The 19,716-nt window shown below is 34.9% G+C and overlaps 1 protein-coding gene across 1 annotated transcript in view; it reads left to right on the top strand.

The window, feature by feature from the left end:
• LOC135153686 (uncharacterized) overlaps positions 1–19,369 on the top strand; it is a 47,115-nt gene extending 27,746 nt beyond the window's left edge. Inside the window, exons 2-9 of the mRNA XM_064097735.1 lie at positions 1,022–1,171; positions 2,562–2,708; positions 10,469–10,637; positions 11,550–11,614; positions 12,932–13,018; positions 13,937–13,972; positions 17,407–17,446; positions 17,877–19,369. Of these exons, the coding sequence (XP_063953805.1) occupies positions 1,058–1,171; positions 2,562–2,708; positions 10,469–10,637; positions 11,550–11,614; positions 12,932–13,018; positions 13,937–13,972; positions 17,407–17,446; positions 17,877–18,073 (855 nt within the window). The 5' untranslated portion in view covers positions 1,022–1,057 and the 3' untranslated portion in view covers positions 18,074–19,369. The remainder of the gene's footprint in view (positions 1–1,021; positions 1,172–2,561; positions 2,709–10,468; positions 10,638–11,549; positions 11,615–12,931; positions 13,019–13,936; positions 13,973–17,406; positions 17,447–17,876) is intronic.
• The last annotated feature ends 347 nt before the right edge of the window (positions 19,370–19,716 follow it).

Raw genomic sequence — 19,716 nt, 5'->3', positions numbered from 1 at the left:
AAAAGGGTCAACAAGCCGCGACGACTTCGTTTTGAGTTGTGCGCGGGATAATGTCACTGCCCAGCTACCGGGCCTTGCCTAATATATATCCGCATTTAGATATTAATGACGTCACACTCTAATGCATCAAAATATGATATGCTAGTGAATATTAATTTAAATCGACATTAATGTGTAATATATATATGCATATTTATATTCATGCATCTATGTCCAACAATTGTATCATAATACATGTTTTTTTTTAATAATAAAGGGGAGGACTATTTTTCCTCGGCGGGATGACACTAGACCCACGTGACCCAAAAGTGATTAGGTTTCGCGGTCTGTGATAAAATTTTACCACACCCGAATTGGTCGTAGGGTGGTCAAAAATAGATAAATCAAACAAAAAAAATTAAGAAATTAGTTTGGTCACTACACATGTATCCCTGAATATCTTGTGCTTGTTTCTGGTCACATAACCAAAATCAAATGTCATTTAGGGTCAATGAACTTTGGTGGTGTTGGGGGTATTTGTTGAATTAGCATCATGACTTAGAAAGTTTATGGATCTCATAGACATACTAAAGGGTAATCAAGTATGAATTATTGTTTTGCACATGTCTTAGGTCACATGATCATGGTCAAAGGTCATGTTGGGTCAATGGACATAGTATTTTATTATCATATGAGTGTTTTCTTTTGTGAATAATTATTTAATAGCTGTTTCCAAATTCAGCACTGCTATATCGAATTGCGTAAATGCAGGCGAGACTGCCAGAGGCGTTCCACTTGTTTTTAATTCTAAATCATATTTTCAAATGAATAAATGTTTAAAAAAATTAAGCGTAGATCAAGCTTACAACTAACACCAGCATTCACCATCACCTACTCAATGTATGTGTATAGGTTATAATAAAAACTGTTATGAAATAGCAAAGAAGACCAGAAAGTGATCTAAATGGTCGGAAGATATTTGCTACACATATAAGCACTTACTGGTTTGTCTACACCTAATAACATTTTCTTTTTCTTTCAGATATGAAATGAAAACTATGCTGATAATATTCTGAGGATGGGGCAAACTTTTGATTTTGTATCTGACGTTGACTGGCATCATATCTGCTGCTTGTTTATCAGTAGTTTAATACTCTTAAACCATGCATCCATTTGTTCAGCTACCATTCAGGTAATTTTTTTTTTATTCTTTGGAAAACTGGTTCAAGTTGTAGCATTATCTCTGTCCAGGACTATAAAAGTATATTTCTTTCAGTCATGTTGTTTGATAAATTCTTGAAATTCAAAGTGAATTCGTTGTGCTTGTGCAAACATCCTGCCTCTGTTTTTTAATTTTGTTTACTATGCGGTTTTGCCTAATTTGAAAATGAACATAGCTATTTTAGTGTAATACAGTGCGTCCCAAAAAAGTGTCCCTCTGACATAGGACTGAATTAATTCTAAAATGTGGTAGTATTTTCAAATAAATGTTCATGAGTAGAAAGCTCATTTCATGATCTAACTTCTATGAAAATTTCATTGGTCGTGCTTCAGCGGTTTTGAATACACCCTCTGTTACGTAACAGTGGTGCATTTGAGCCCATTCCAAGTTTGCAGCATTGATGCTTATCTGGATTGTCTATGGCATGTTAACCCCCATTTTTACATCCAGGATCTGAGCAGGGACATTTCCCTAATCATATCCAGGCTCTTCAAATTATAAACTTGGGCATGTTCAGAAGGACAAGAAACATAAAAAAAAAAATTAAAAAAATAATGATTGATAAGGGGAATCAGTGCACCAACTTGAAAGAAAATGTGAATGCTGGATGAGTAAAATAAGCTGAAAAATAAAGGGGAATCCACAAGTTAATCACCCTTTGCGAAAAAGGAACTTTACCACAGAAAAAATTGACTTTTTTCTTTTAAAAATTTACATTGAATTAACTTGACCACAGTAGCTTATTAACTAAAAAAAAGTAATAAAAACAAAAATGCAGTATTAGGCATGAGTTAGGCATGAAACAGACATGACCTGTTGGCTTAATCATTATGCATCTCCCGTTTTCAAACATGAAATGAGCTGTCAAATATTGTTTATGCCCTTCTAAACATGCTCAAGGTTGTGATTTGATGAGCCTGGTTAGATCATAGAGATTTCCCTGGTCAGATCAGGGAATTCCTTGGTCAGAATGGTCAAGGGGGGGTTGATATGCTAGAAAGTGCACAACACACAGTGGTGCTGCATGCATGCAAACTTGAAATGGGCTGAAAAGCACCACTGTTACATAATAAACTGTGTATTCAAAACCACTAAAGCGAGACCAATGAAATTTTTATAGAAGTTAGAACATGAGATGAGCTTCCTAGTTCTATACATTTAATTGAGAATAATTTTTAATTTTTTGAAGTAATTTAGCCACATATAAGAGGGACATTTTTGGGGAGATGCGCTGTATATGTCATCTCTCATGTAGTAAAAACAAAACTGAAAATATTTAACCTACCATTGTTGAATTAAAAGTATCTCTGTCTTTATTGTATGATATCCCCTCTCCCTTTAACATTGTTTATCTGATCAGGAATTTTACTCATTGGAAGATCAGGAAGCTTACATAAAGTACTACAAGCAGTTCCCTGGACCTCTCCGTAATTTTACAAATGAAGGGATGTTCATGGTAGCAAAATGTGCAGAGCTTACAATAAAGGAATATAATGACAGATATCAAGTAAGTATCCTCACAAAAAATGTGTCAAAGCTTTATCTTAAGTAGAATATGGGAGAATGGAGAGCTAAATTTAAAATTTTCTATAGATTTGATTCAATTTTAAAAAATTAAAATTCCATTTCATTTTTGTTGTTTACAATTATGTCATTGAACCATGCTGGAACAAAGGGTAAATTAAGTACCCAGTGCTGAAATGAAGCTTATTCAAATGAATTAAGAATTACAGGTTCACGATCCTTTGATTCAGAGGGCGCTGTTTAACATGCGTACACACTACGTACAGTGCAGCTGCCCATCGACAACAACGTTATATGATGCTCACGCAGATGGCAATGCCCAAACTCAGACAATGCTAAGTTCCCATATGCTTTTGCTGCTGTTCAAAGATCTTGGCTGGTTGGCTCTGCCTCATTCTGCTGTTTACAGTGACATCAGTAGATGTTTGGGCCTATGCAGATGTAGCCAAAAGCAGCGTAGTGTACTGTGTATTTGTGCATGTACTGTGTGACTAGCTGATGATTGACACCTAAATTACGTCAATTGTGGCAAGTACGAAACCATCCATCAGCTTCAGGGATCATGCGCCTTTTAGCAAACAAAACTGGAATATCTTTGAAATTAGACAAAAATATGAAAGTTAAACCATTTTTAAATTTGTTGGATTCATCAACAACAAAACAGTGAACATGGCTTTGTCCAAACGAATAAGGTAATGGTCATTACGTCAAACCCCCGTTTGAGAACGTACCGCAGTTCAGATTGCAAACTGCGGTATTTCACCCCATTTTGCATTTGAAAATCTAAAACATCATTTCCAAGCCCAGGGGGCCGTTTCATAAAGCTGTTCGTAAGTTAAGAGCGACTTAAAGAGCGACTGGTGATTATCGCCAATGGTGTGTACCATTTACCGCAAGACAGGATCACCAGTCGCTCTTAACTTACGAACAACTTTATGAAACACCCGCCTGATCAACCCCGCTTGGCCAGGTAATCCCCGCTGTCTCAATTTCACCTCCACAGGCCAGATTATGAGCGTTGAGCCAAGGACGAAATGATAAACAACAGCTGTGCTATTACGTAAGACTTCTCTGCCTGTAGTAGGACCTTCTGAATGAAATTATTGTATTCGATATTTAATCACGTTTTCAAAGGCATATTGTATTCAGAAATTCAATGTTAGTTCATTTTTAATTTCGAACGAAGAAAATCGACCTCGAAATAAGGAAAGTAAGCAAATAGAAATGACGTCATGCTTACCGGGTCCGCACTCAGCGCTGCGCATGCATCCCATCGTGTGTGGCCCCCTGCTGTGACTGTATATGCCGGGCTGTTGTGTTATCTTCGGACCGAGGTCAAGAAACAGGTGTTTTGTTACTTACATTGCATGCTTGGGGCAGTAGGGTTTGTAGTACTTGGAGAAAAGAATTTATTGCAAGGGAAACTGGGGTATAGTGTTCTCAAATGGAGGTTTTTCGTCATGTGTTGCAGCCAACATTCTGATATGTGAAACACCATATATTTCCATTTTCTTATTGAAGAGTATATAAAATGGTTCTGGGTATTTTTCCCAAATATATTCTTCCAGTACTTCAAGTTCAAGTTCTTTTTTTTTTTTTCACCAAGATATAAAAACAATATACATGTACAGTATGTACAAGAATGAAAATTACATGTAAAAAAATGGAAACTATTGAAATCCATATATGAAATGTTGTGAGTTGTAGCTCCCAGTAAAACAAGGTAAAATACATAAAATTAAATTAAAAATATACACACAGTATCAGCAATTACCAGCATACATACATGGGGGACAGGGGACAGTGGTAGTATATATTTAAATATATTCTATATATATCCTACAAGGAAAAATTCTTAAAGCTGCTCTATGGAATTGAAATCCCTCAAATGTCATGTAATAAGCTTCATGGTGTAGCGGATCTGACTCTCGCCTTGTAATCAGATGGCAGTTTGTTTGAAACTCACCCTAGCATCATTTGGCAAGGCATTGATCCACACTTTGCCACTCTCCACGCAGGTGTTAATTGGATACCTGGTAGGATGCTAAAGCTTAGTTATAGTATGCCTGGCAATTGAGTCTTGGAATACTCCCCATGGAGTGGAGAAAGAAGGTATATTGAGTTCGGGCATGCCATGATCCGATGACCAGGGAAATAATATTTATTGGGTAAAGCCCTTACATAAGTGTATATCAAATGCTCTTATGCAAATGTAACTAATTATTGATGGGTCAATCCATATCAAATCAACCGATGCTTGTCACCCGACCCCCTCCGATTTTCTTTAAACTCGCACCAAATGTGCCCCCAAGTGTCTGACGGAAAATTCTGGAATATTTTGCCCCAAGGTCAAACGGTTGCTAAGTTACGGCCTCCCTTTGCAACCAATGTCTGGCCAAACAATAAAGTTTAAATAAAATTAGCTATTTTTGATTGACTGCTGGAGCCAAGTTTGATGACGCAGTGTTCTAATTTTCTGTAAATTGGAAGAACTTTTTAGTCTTAACACACACAATATAATTTGACATGGATCTGACCAGCCATTATTGCGCACAAGGTCACCGAACATGGTGTTAAGCGTCCAAGTCAATGTTTTTGGGTGCATGTTTGGAGGCACATAACTTCTAAATTCAATTAGCTTAGAACCCAATATTATGCATATTTGAAGACTATGACTTGCTCAACAGACCTACAAAAAATTGGCCCTACCATGCGTGTCAATTTCTTGTAGGGCGCCCTCAAAGTTGGATTTTTTCTAAAAGTTGCCAAGTTCAAGGTCACAAAGCACCCCTCGTCCCATCCAAGTGCGACCCCAATTTCTGTATACTGATAGACATTTACCTATATTTTCATGGGATACTTAACATTTTTTGTGACCGAAATGTTTAATAGCTGGTTTACGCATTCGAAAATGGTCGTAAACACCCCAAAATCGATGTAAAACGACACATACAAGTTTTCAGCACATTTCAAATTAGGATAAATCCAAAATGAAAAGGGAGCAATCACTGGTATTGTCTGTAATGAGTACTAAAAGGATATGCATCACAAATAGTTTGTCTTATTTGCAATGCCCTTGAAAAACACAGCTGAAAATCATCAAAAACAATAAATCGCGTCAATTTTCCGTAATGATAGGGCGTTAAAATGTGTTTACACCCACTTTCACTTGTTGGTCATTTCAATACTAATGGTGACTTAAAGCTGATAATTGCAAATCATGTTCCTTTCTGGTTCTATTTTAAGCTCCAAATAATATATAAAGTCATATCTTTATCTTTTGACCTTGACATTGATCTAAAAATAGCTGTAAATGCCTTAAAAATTGGCATATTCACAACACCTGTGAGTTTTACAACACATTTCAAAATTGATTTTCTCACAGACTGAATGCCTGATCATATGGATATGTGCAGTATTGGTAGTCCATAATGAGTACTTTCAAGATATAGTATTAATTGATTGTTCTTACATGACAATGACCTTGAAAATACAGCTGAAATTTATACAAAAAATCAATAATCTACCAATATCCCATTATAGGTTGTTTACACCCACTTTCACTTGTGTGTCATTTCAATACTAATGGTGACTTTAAGCTGATAATTGCAAATCGTGTTCCTTTCTGGTTCTATTTTAGGCTCCAAATAATACATAAAGTCATATCTTTATCTTCTGACCTTGACATTGATCTAAAAATAGCTGTAAATGCCTTAAAATGGGCATATTCACATTTTAAGGCATTTACAGCTATTTTTAGATCAATGTCAATGTCAAAATATACATATATTACTTTATGTATTATTTGTAGCTTAAAATTGAACAAGAAAGGAGCATGATTTGCAATTATCAGCTAAAAGTCACAATTAGTATTGAAATGAGACAAAAGTGAAAGTGGGTGTAAACAACCTATAATGGGATATTGGTAGATTATTGATTTTTTGTATAAATTTCAGCTGTATTTTCAAGGTCATTGTCATGTAAGAACAATCAATTAATACTATATCTTGAAAGTACTCATTATGGACTACCAATACTGCACATATCCATATGATCAGGCATTCAGTCTGTGAGAAAATCAATTTTGAAATTTGTTGTAAAACTCACAGGTGTTGTGAATATGCCAATTTTTAAGGCATTTACAGCTATTTTTAGATCAATGTCAAGGTCAAAAGATAAAGATATGACTTTATGTATTATTTGGAGCCTAAAATAGAACCAGAAAGGAACACGATTTGCAATTATCAGCTTAAAGTCACCATTAGTATTGAAATGACACACAAGTGAAAGTGGGTGTAAACAACCTATAATAATGGGATATCGGCGGATTATTGAATTTTTGTGTGGATTTCAGCTGTTTTTTCAAGGTCATTGTCATGTAAGAACAATTAATTAATACTATATCTTCAAAGTACTCATTATGGACTACCAATACTGCAAATATCCATTCGATCAGGCATTCAGTCTGTGAGAAAATCAATTTTGAAATGTGTTGTAAAGCTCACGTGTTGTGAATATGCTAATGTTAGGGCATTTATAGCTATTTTTAGATCAATGTCAAGGTCAAAAGATAAAGATATGACTTTATGTATTATTTGGAGCCTAAAATAGAACCAGAAAGGAACATGATTTGCAATTATCAGCTAAAAGTCACCATTAGTATTGAAATGACACACAAGTGAAAGTGGGTGTAAACAACCTATAATAATGGGATATCGGCGGATTATTGAATTTTTGTGTGGATTTCAGCTGTATTTTCAAGGTCATTGTCATGTAAGAACAATTAATTAATACTATATCTTCAAAGTACTCATTATGGACTACCAATACTGCAAATATCCATATGATCAAGCATTCAGTCTGTGAGAAAATCAATTTTGAAATGTGTTGTAAAGCTCACGTGTTGTGAATATGCTAATGTTAGGGCATTTATAGCTATTTTTAGATCAATGTCAAGGTCAAAAGATAAAGATATGACTTTATATATTATTTGGAGCTTAAAATAGAACCAGAAAGGAACATGATTTGCAATTATCAGCTTAAAGTCACCATTAGTATTGAAATGACCAACAAGTGAAAGTGGGTGTAAACACATTTTAACGCCCTATCATTACGGAAAATTGACCCGATTTATTGTTTTTGATGATTTTCAGCTGTGTTTTTCAAGGTCATTGCAAATAAGACAAACTATTTGTGATGCATATCCTTTTAGTACTCATTACAGACTACCATTACAGACAATACCAGTGATTTCTCCCTTTTCATTTTGGATTTATCCTAATTTGAAATGTGCTGAAAACTTGTACGTGTCGTTTTACATCGATTTTGGGGTGTTTACGACCATTTTCGAATGCGTAAACCAGCTATTAAACATTTCGGTCACAAAAAATTTTAAGTATCCCATGAAAATATAGGTAAATGTCTATGTATACAGAAATTGGGGTCGCACTTGGATGGGACGAGGGGTGATTTGTGACCTTGAACTTGGCAACTTTTAGAAAAAATCCAACTTTGAGGGCGCCCTACAAGAAATTGACACGCATGGTAGGGCCAATTTTTTGTAGGTCTGTTGAGCAAGTCATAGTCTTCAAATATGCATAATATTGGGTTCTAAGCTAATTGAATTTGGAAGTTATGAGCCTCCAAACATGCACCCAAAAACATTGACTTGGACGCTTAACACCATGTTCGGCGACCTTGTGCGCAATAACGGCTGGTCAGATCCACGTCTAATTATATTGTGTGTGTTAAGACTATAAAGTTCTTCCAATTTACAGAAAATTAGAACACTGCGTCATCAAACTTGGCTCCAGCAGTCAATCAAAAATAGCTAATTTTATTTAAACTTTATTGTTTGACCAGACATTGGTTGCTAAGGGAGGCCATAACTTAGCAACCGTTTGACCTTGGGGCAAAATATTTCATTTTTTTCCGTCAGACACTTGGGGGAACATTTGGTGCGAGTTTAAAGAAAATCGAAGGGGGTTGGGTGACAAATTGTCTAAAAATTGGTTGATTTGACGTGGATTGACCCTGATATTATTATAAAATACAGAAGAAAAAACAGGTCTGTCTGCCCTCTGATTTGTATATGCTTTTTTCACTATTTCACCAAATATTGCAAAACTGCAATCCTTTCACTGTTTCACACAATTATGCAAAACTTGAATGATGTGAGGATTTTGAATTTTTAACTTGTTAATTTTCATTCTTATTATTATACATAGTTAAATAGTTTGTTAGCTAATATTATTAATCCATTCAGTGGCATAATGAGTCAAAAATTATGAGGATGGCCATACACTCATTACATTTCATTATCTTTGCCATAATTTTCAAATTATGCTGTCAAATTTCATTTACAAATTTATTTATTTACCTGAATTATTTTGTTTTTCATTTAAACTTATTTTACCTTTGAATTTTCCTTCATAAGTTTTGTCAACCCAAGTAAGAAGATTTGCATTATTAATTGGGAGAATTTGTAATTATTCAAATCCTTTTATTATGTGAAACAAATTATGTTATGGTACCTATAAAAGACATGAATCCTATTTTCAAGAAGTTATTGAATCCTTCACCAAGTTTAATTATGTGCTTGGCAGGACAAACAGGAAAGGATTCATGTCTTTCAATGGCAATGGTGTAGCCTATTGAGTCGATTTTGAAGGAGCAAAATATGGCAGATCGGGTAAAATGTATTAAAATGTTGTGAAGCAAGCAAGCAAAAAATTTCCACCTTTTTATTAAAATATCCAACTTTGTGATTTTGACATAATATTCAGAAAATGATATCATATTTCACTTTCTATGTTTTCTGTTATTTTCCTTTCCACTTTTTTTCTTGGTCACGATTATTTAATTTAATTTTTTTGGAGGGGGGGGCACCCCAATCCCCCACCCATCAGTATGCCATTGTTCAAAGGCACCATAACCTTTGTAGGATTTGAAAGAAACAATACACACTCTCCCATACTTAGGTTTTAAAAAATGTTCTTGCCTAAAGAAGGAATATTCCAAGCTGAAAGAGAACATACAAAAAGGAACAACAACAGAGCTATTCAAGCAAATAAGTAGATTTGGAAACAAATTTTGACCGCATAATTCAAAATTATGGCAAAGATAATGAAAAGGTTAAGAGGAAGTCTGCTGATTAGCAAGAAGTCCAACCATCATATTTATCATTTTATGCCATTTTGGCGCAAGCCTCCTTTTTAACCCCAGACAAAAACATTCCGTTTTTGCTCAAGCATGAACGACACTAAATTATTTTGATTGAAGGATAAGACCTTAGAGCACCTATTGACACAAAAATATAGAGATCATAATTTGAAACAAAAATTTTATAGACTTTTCAAATCTGTCCCGTTTCTTTTTTATACGCACTGTAGTTTGACACAATACTGAGAAAACATTATTATTTTAAACCTTTTTTATTTCCTTTACTTTTTCTATTTTTCATCTCCCCTTGATTATTGAATTCATTTTAGGGAAAGTCCCTATCTGTATGCAGTGAATTTATCAAAGATCAGACAGGATAAAATACTACCAAAGATCACAGTAAAGGGATTTATGATGTGCATGACTCTTATACAATAATCAAGGATAAGAAGTTGATCCCTGGTTTGAATGTTGGTCTTGTTCAAAGAACCACATCATTGGTATCATTATAATGATACAAGCATCATTGAGATGCTACCATAAATCTGAATGATTTTCTGTTTATTATGTATTCTATTGCAGGTTGCATACCAGCTAAGGTACATTACAGATGCATGGATAGAAGACCAGAATGATCTGATAAAATTAGTGGTCATAGTAGAATCAAATAATCTTCAATATTATGAGATGTACCTTGAGGCAAAATCCATATTGACACCCAAGTTTATCAGTACATCAATTGTTAAAGCAGGTAAAACATCCTATTTTTCAGATGATTGCCCAAATATGCATATACAGTATATATATATATATATATATATATTCATTCTTGTTGAACGTCTGCAACCAGCAGCTTCATGCCCTTCCTTAAGACAATCTTCAGGTGTGAATATTATGATGCTGTGCTATTTAGCATTGCGCACTTTGTACAATCATCAGTATCCACTCACACACACTATATTAATATAGAGTTACCTCAAGTGATGTTCGTGGAGGCTCCACTCCACTCTACTACCACTAGACTACACTATGCTACACCTAACCGAACATCAAGGTACAAAACTCGCTCTGATACTCAGAGTGACAAAGGTGGGATTTTAAGGGGGGAGAATATAAAACTTGTGCAACTACACGACCTTTAAGAAAACTAATATTCTTACTTTTCACAAAGTTTTACTTCTTTTCTACACTACTATCAGTCTCAAAATTGGTGATTTATAGCCAGTAACATTTTCCTCACACGTACTACTTCACTGCCGATTCCAAAACATTGCAAACGCAAATTTCGCATGCGCAGAAATCGCAGCTCAATTCATCAATGTAAATTGATTTTATTCCTTATGCCGAAGCAAACTATTTCTATTATATCTCTCTCTCTCTCTCTCTCTCTCTCTATATATATATATATATATATATGGTAATAATAATAATAAAGATGACCAAAAAAATGACAATACCAAACAATGGAACGACCTTTTAATAACTTTTGTTGCCTAACAATCTATTCTGTCTTCTTTTCTCTGTTCACCTAGTAAGACTTGTTAGGTATTGCTTCCAAACAATATCATATTTCTTGGTTTAAAATTAGAGCCTTAAAATTTTGTACCAGAAGCTACTAAACTTTGATATATAACCTGTGATATTTTTCTTAAAAAATTTTCAGCATTCATTCTAAAGAAAGTAGACAATTCTTGTGATAAGTTGAGCTCAAGAGCAGGATGCACAGAGGTAAGTATTGCTTTCGTTGTCTTTCATTTCATTCTTTGAGATTGTGTTGGCTTTTATGAAAATATTAGAAAGGGGGTAGAGAATTAAACATAGATGCTAGTGGAGGTAAAGATCTTGAAATAGGCATGGCATTCAAGCCAGGTGTTAGGTGTTTTTTCTCAGCAATGATAATATGTTGTCCTTCAGGAAATTATCTGTATGTTTTCTGCTTATATTTTATGGTTTTCATGGGCGTAAAGATGGGGCAAGAAAAAAAAAGAAAAGGTAAGGGTAAAATATATTATTTTCTGAATATTGTATTATTATAATCTATCACAAACTTGGATTATTGTAATAGAAATGTAAAAATCATTTGTTCGCTCGCTTAGCTTGCTCACAACTTGTTATCAATTTTATTTGATATGCCATATCGAGCCCCCTCAAAATTTTTGGCCAATTACGCCTCTGATGGTTTCGCAAGTAAGGTATGTATAGATCTATGATGACTATTAACCTTGGGATTTTTAAGACTTTCTCATGAAATTATTGAAAACATTTTTTATTTATTTATTTATTTATTTATTTATTAATTCATTGCAACCATGACAGTTGGATTATTGACAATGCAAAGAAGTACAATTACATGTACAATTACATATGAAATAAATATTTAAAAACTAGTGAGAAATTTGTAACAATATACACTGTACATTAATACCAAAACAAACAGGAAATAATCAGTTTAAGAAGGAAAACGGAATATGAAGAATAAGCAGGGAATGAAAACAAGAATATCTATTCAAAGTTGACAAAATACTCACATGAAACGGGGGGGGGGGGGGGGGGCAAACAACCTGAACCGCATTTCTTAATAAATGGTCAAACCAGATCATTCAGGATAAATTAGGATAGTTAATAGGTAATTCGGATGGGAAGGAGGAAGAGATGAGGGAAAAAGTAATAAGGAATATGAGAAGAAAAAAAAAGGAAGGAGAAGAAAAAAAGGAAGAAGAAAGAGAAGATGAATATGAAGGAGAAGCAGAAGAAGAAGAGAAGAAAGGGAAGTTGAAAAAAAGAGGAAGAAGAAGTAGAAGTATTGCAGCTATATTTATTCAAGAGCCTGTAATCATCATGTATATGAATAATTGATGAATAAAACATTTAATGTAACATTAGTCTGATCGATGTTTATAGTTCTGGGTTTTTGTTGTATTCTAGATTTCTGTTAACTCACCTCCAAAGAATAATGGCAAGGAGGTGATTAGTGATGTTACCCGCTGATATTGATAACAAATTCATTTTATACTGTATGTCAAGTAAACTTTTTGTTTGTTACAGTGTACACTGTTTGAACGCTGTGCCAAAGGTCATGTTCCTGCTCATCCATGGCTAGACTTTGCTCTTAAAACACAACAAGAAATACAAGTAAGATAATAGCAAGATTTTTATTTTCTTCTTTGTATTAATGATACTTATCATCATAATATTCATAATTTAGTAGCTTCTTATTTTAGTATTTACCCCTTTTCATTTCCTTTATTTTTTCCTTATTTTTCTTGGTCACGAATCTTCTTTATGCCAGTGGTAGTAGAAGAAGTAGTAGTCATTGTAGTAGTAGTAGTAGTAGTAGTAGTAGTAGTAGTAGTAGTAGTAGTAGTAGTAGTAGTAGTAGTAGTAGTAGTAGTAGTAGTAGTAGTAGTAGTAGTAGTAGTAGTAGTAGTAGTAGTAGTAGTAGTAGTAGTAGTAGTAGTAGTAGTAGTAGTAGTAGTAGTAGTAGTAGTAGTAGTAGTAGTAGTAGTAGTAGTAGTAGTAGTAGTAGTAGTAGTAGTAGTAGTAGTAGTAGTAGTAGTAGTAGTAGTAGTTGAATTAGTAAAAGTAGTAGAAGTAGTAGTAGTTGTAGTAGAATTAGTAAAAGTAGTAGAAGTAGTTAGAGTAGAAACAGTAGTAGTTGTAGTAGTAATAGTGGCAGTAGTAGTAGAAGTATTTAAAAAAAAATGTTCCTGTGCACACAACAATAACAATATGTTAAGGATGAAGAAGAAGAAGAGGAGGAAGAAGAAGAAGAGGAGGAAGAAGAAGAAGGAGGAGGAGTTTTAAAAAAACTTTTCTTTCTGTGAAAAAAAATCACCTAATTATTTATTTTCAGGGCAGAAAGCTCCCTTATGATAAGCTTGCTAAATTTGCTCCCTCACTTTCATGTTCTTAAACATGCTTCTTGTTTGACCCTGCAGATAATGTTTTTTCTTAGTAGTAACAATAATTGTATTAGTACATTTGTACTTTTTACTGTTTGTCCTATCAGTATTAAATGTTTATATTCTGTGTTTATTACATATATCCTAGATTGATCAGGAGTTTCCAAAAGTACAGATGCCAGCGGTAAGAATTAAAAAATCTTTGTTAGCTTTGCCAATGTTGTGAGAGTTCCACTTTTGTATACGCCCGTCCTAGATGGGACGTATTATGGTATCACTCTTGGTGTCCGTCCGTCTGTCCGTCCATTAACTTTTCCTTGTAATCGCAATAACTTCAGTCTAACTTAACCTAGGCTCATATAATTTGATGTGTATGATACTCGCATGGTTCCCAGGAAGCCTAACGATTTTGAGGTTAAAAGGTCAAAGGTCAATGTCACACTGACATATTTTCATCTTACCCTTCTGAAATCCTTGGAAACGTGATAACTTTAGTTTAACTTAACCTAGGCTCATATAATTTAGTGTGTATGATACTAGCATAGATCTCAGGAAGCCTATTGGTTTTGAGGTCAAAAGGTCAAAGGTTGAGGTCACAGTGACCTATTTTCATTGTACTCTTCTGCCGTCCTTATAAACACAATAACTTCAGATGAACTTAACCTAGGCTCATATGATTTAGTGTGTATGATACTAGCATAGATCTCAGGAAGCCTATTGATTTTTAGGTCAAAAGGTCAAAGGTCAATGTCACACTGACATGTTTTCATCTTTCCCTTATGGAGTCCTTGTAAACGCGATAGCTTCAGTTTAACTTAACCTATGCTCATATACTTTAATGTGTATGATACTTGCATGGATCCCACGAAGCCTCGTGATTTTGAGGTAAAATTTCAAAGGTCAAGGTCACAGTGTCATATTTTCATCTTACCCTTCTGCAATCCTTGTAAACGCGACAATATCAGTTTAACTTTAACCTAGGCTCATATAATTTAGTGTGTATGATACTAGCATAGATCTCAGGAAGCCTCTTGATTTTGAGGTAAAAAGGTCAAAGTTACACTGAAATGTTTTCATCTTGCCCTTCTGCAGTCCTTGTAAGTACACGTTATTTCAGTTTAACTTAACCTAGGCTCATATGATTTGCTGTGTATGATACTAGCATGAATTCGAGGAAGTCTATTGAGTTTGAGGTCAAAAGGTCAAGGTCACAGTGACATTTTTATCTTACCCATCTGCAATCCTTGTAAACACGACAATATCAGTTTAACTTAACCTAGGCACATATAGTTTGGTGTGTACTAGCATAGATATCAGCAATTCTATGGATTTTGAGGTCAGAAAGTGAAATGTGAAGTTGCCACCTTCCACTTTTCTTGCTTGACCAATAACTCCATTTCCCGCGTTACAGGCGGGCGTATTATGTGCTCGCCTTAGCGACACTCTTGTTCAGCTTTATTGTGAAGTTCCTCCATAGGATCTTTTGCCATCTCATCTTCTATTCAATATTTATTTATTTGTTTGTATGTTTGTTTAATTATTTATTCATTGCAACCATGTATCCATATTGCAGGTTGGGATTGTATTTACAGATGAAATGGTTGATAGTTATGCATTTGATGTTATAACTCTTTATTTGTCATCATCGCTCATTGAATTCTTAAACTTTCAAATATGATTGGAGGAAAAGATACATTACAAAACTAGCAGCAATACATGCTTCTGATTAGTTCAAAATCAAGTTTCATTAGATTGTCAAGAGCCTATGCCAAGAAGGCTCAATTAGGCAAATATTTTTTTATATAATGTTGCATTAATTATCAGTGTTGTGTCCGAGACCAAGGCCGGATCACCTGAGGACAAGGCCAAGGCCGGCTTGTCCAAGGCCAAGGCTGACCCACCAAAGGACCAGGCCAATGCCAGAAAGGTTGAGGCCAGACCGAGGTCAAATATTCCAATACAACAAACATGCATAAATTAGATTGCATGCAGCGCGCATTATTAGTTGTTATTGATTGCGTAGTGTTGCCAAATTATTGTAGCAATGATTGCCAGGGGATGTTATTTAATTTAACATGTTCACAATCAATCAAATAAAAATAAGAATAAAATAAAATGAAATGTTGATTACATTTATTTTGAAGACACTCGTTACAAAAAATGTTGAACATGAATTTGAAAATGAGAATACCAAGAGATTGATGTAATTGCGCACGCGCAAAGCATTTTTTTTGCAGTACTAGCATGCACACGTGCATTGCAAAGTTTAGTCTCTTTCACATCATTGTCAGTGCAGCTGCGCTGCATGAATTGGCTTTGACATATCAAGAACAAATAGAAAGACAAAAGAAAGTAAGAAAGAAGGGCATACTCATAAAGGTGGATTGGCGTACTCGACAGTCGACTCTCCCTCTCTTTCTGTCACTATTAGTTTTAATAATATTTTAGAGAAACTGACAACATTCAGAATTTGCACACCCAAAAATTCTCCCAGCCTCGACCCTGCCTTGACCGAGGATTCCTTCAGAGGCTGAGGACAAGGCCGAGGATTAACCTCCGTCCTTGATTTTGTGGCCTCTAGGCCAAGGCTGGCCTTGAGACCCACAACACTGTTAATTATCCATACCTCCCCCATCCTAGTCATTGACCATACAGTTGATATTTATACACAATTAATTCAATCACTTATCAAAATCAGCCTCATCAACAATCACCAAGTGTTGTAGTACTGGGGCCCGTTGCAGAAAGAGTTGCAATCAATCGCAATGCTAAAAAATCATGTGCAGCTTGATTTTCAACCAATCAACAGCGCGCATTTGGGACTTGCGATTGATTTTTTGACTTGCGTTTTAATAAGCACAACTCTTTCTGCAATGGGCCCCTGGCCCCTGATCAGATCTTTTTTGGGGAGGGGGGATTCTAGATGTGTTTTGGGGAAAACTCAATTTTATATCTTTATCTTCCTTTCCCCATAATGCAGGGTGCTACATAAGCACTTGCCCAATTGCCCGGGGCAAGTAGAAGTGAAAGTCGGGCAAGTGTTTTGAAGTAAAGAACAAAACTACCTGCCCGAATTGGGCAAGCAAAATTCTCACAGTAGAATTACCAAAATTAGGGTTGATATGATATACCGACCCTAAATTTGGTCATGGCGGGCAAGATAAATCGCTTTGTAAAAAGAAATGCAAGAACATGGTACATCAGTTCATGTCAAAAGAGAGAAAAAAGGGTCAATGGTTTCTATAACCGTAATATTTTCTTTTGAAGAGGTAAAACTTTTTTCAAGGATTTTTTCGGGCAAGTATATTCCAACTATTTAAAAATTTACTTGCCCGACTGGGCAAGTGCTTCTAAAAAGTTATGTCGCACCCTGCCATAATGTATTTAATTTTATTAACTTTCAGTCCACAAGCAATAAACAAATACAGATTTAATAATGTGTGACCATCAGGTTTGTGTGGATGACCCAAAGCTTGGGGTTTAGATATCAGACTACACTTTTTCAATTTGCTTGTAATTGTATTAGCCTCTTTGGTTTTCGTTCAGGATTACATGTATCTTTCAAAAATTATGTCAATGATGTCATTCTGCCTTGTATAATATGTTTCTATTTAACAGGCCCATAATGCTTTCAATAACAGAGCTGATTATTATGGAGGTAAGATAAATAGCAAGTTTACCCTGATGTAAAGGTGGTTCCATTAATAGTAGAAAAATGAGAGTATTTGTTAAGATTTGACAGAAATCCACAAAAGAAAAACAGTTTGGATCTCCATAGATTTAATTTTTGTGATATCACAGCTGAGCGGCTCCCCACATAGATTACTCAGAGTGCTATCCTATATTGTCTCATGATAATGATAATGATAATAGAGGGTATTTATACAGTGTGCAGTAAATTGTAAATTTTGAATGGATAGATTTTTTTTCCATTTAAAGATGTTTAGTAATATATTGAATATGCATGCAAAATCATCATTATCAAATTTCTGAGAAAATAGTATATTCCTACTGCCCAATGTATAATGCTGAATGTATAGGCTTACTGAACCAAGCATTTACTTTTCCTAATCTGTTTGACTCTATAGTTGTTGATGACTGTCCTTGGCCCCCGCCATATAGTGCTGAATGTATAGGTTTAGCTAACCAGGAGTTTAGTCTGACTGATATGCTCAACATGGGTATCAGGTCATTAGAGATTGATCCATGGTGGTGTTTTGACGAGGTAAGATTAATTTTTTTTTCTTTGAACCTGCTACAAGGGACTTCATTTACATATCTATAATAAAATATATGAATCACAAAAAATATGAAAATACAAAAGTAAATCAATGCAATCGAATCAATTAATGAATTTTAACAATTTTTGTCTCGCCTGCATAGCAGAGCGAGACTATAGGCGCTGCTTTACTGGCGGCGGCGGCGTCAACATCAAATCTTAACCTAAGGTTAAGTTTTTGAAATGACATCATAACTTAGCAAGTATATGGACCTAGTTCATGAAACTTGAACATAAGGTTAATCAAGTATTACTGAACATCCTGCCTGAGTTTCAGGTCACATGACCAAGGTCAAAGGTCATTTAGGGTCAATGAACTTAGACCATGTTGGGAGAATTATTTTCAAAATCTTAACCAAAGGTTAAGTTTTTGAAATGACATCATAACTTAGAAAGTATATGGACCTAGTTCATGAAACTTAGGCATAAGGGCTCACAGGCCTAATTCATTTCTCATAGACTCGTGTGTTAAAGTGGCACTTAAAAAGAATTCATAAAAAATAAGGAGGAAACATCGAGGGTTGAATGTTTACTACCAGTGGATAGGATAAATGTCTGACATTCCATATCTGACCAGAAAAGGGTACCTCGACCGGCTCATTTTAAAAATAAATCAGCATTTATGAAGACTACACCTGATGGGATCAAATTCATCACTTCAGAGAGTAAAATGACCCTAATTCTTCCGCCAGTAAAAATATAGTTCCAAAGTGGTGATATATCTTTCCAATTTGGAAAAAGTAAGTTCAGTAGGTACCCTCCGTAGCATCAGTGTTAGATTGTCAGTCATATTCATTCATTTTTGTCAATCAGCAATATCAAATTTAAAAATTGAGCAATGGGTTGGGTCGAATGAATATCTTTTGCCTGCCAGTTGTGATTAGGCCCGTGCAACCATAAGGTTGATCAGGTATTAGTGAACATCCTGCTCGAGTTTCAGGTCACATGACCAAGGTCAAAGGTCATTTAGCAGACCTTCATTTTTGAGGAGCGCGATCGCGCCGGCACTCCTACCGCGCTCCTTACAAAAAATTACAAAAAATCGCGCTCCTAAAAAAAAAAAAAAAATGCAAAAATTTCACATTTTCTCCATAATTCCTTGAAATTATTTTGATTTAGTTGAAAACTATCAGAAAAATGAAGAATATTCACCTCTTTCCCGACTCTGATTTGAATTTAAACTCGGTAAATATTGTAGTCCCATATGTAGATTTTCATGGCAACACCATGGAAGTCTACATGTGGGACTACAATAGTTTTCAACTAAATCAAAATAATTTCAAGGAATAATGGAAAATAGATTTGAGCAGGAGCGCGATATTTTGTAAACGTATTGACCCATGCAGGCCTAGTTTCACCACAGATTGATTAATAGCTACACAGCTATTGCATATACGATGTTAAGAAAAATCTACAATTTATCAAACATGTATTGTATTGAATTGATTTGAGGTCCTCAAGGAGAGCGACTTATTGAGCTCCACGAAATTATAAACATGAAGGTCTGATTTAGGGTCAATGAACTTTGGCCAAGTTGGGGGTATTTGTTGAATTACTATCATAACTTTGAAAATTTAGGGATCTAGTTCATGAAACGTGGACAGAAGGTTAGTCAAGTATTAGTGAACATCCTGCCTGAGTTTCAGGTC

Source organism: Lytechinus pictus, chromosome 3 (assembly GCF_037042905.1).
Source record: "Lytechinus pictus isolate F3 Inbred chromosome 3, Lp3.0, whole genome shotgun sequence".
NCBI classification, from domain to species: domain Eukaryota; kingdom Metazoa; phylum Echinodermata; class Echinoidea; order Temnopleuroida; family Toxopneustidae; genus Lytechinus; species Lytechinus pictus.
This window is presented reverse-complemented; position numbering and strand designations above follow the sequence as displayed.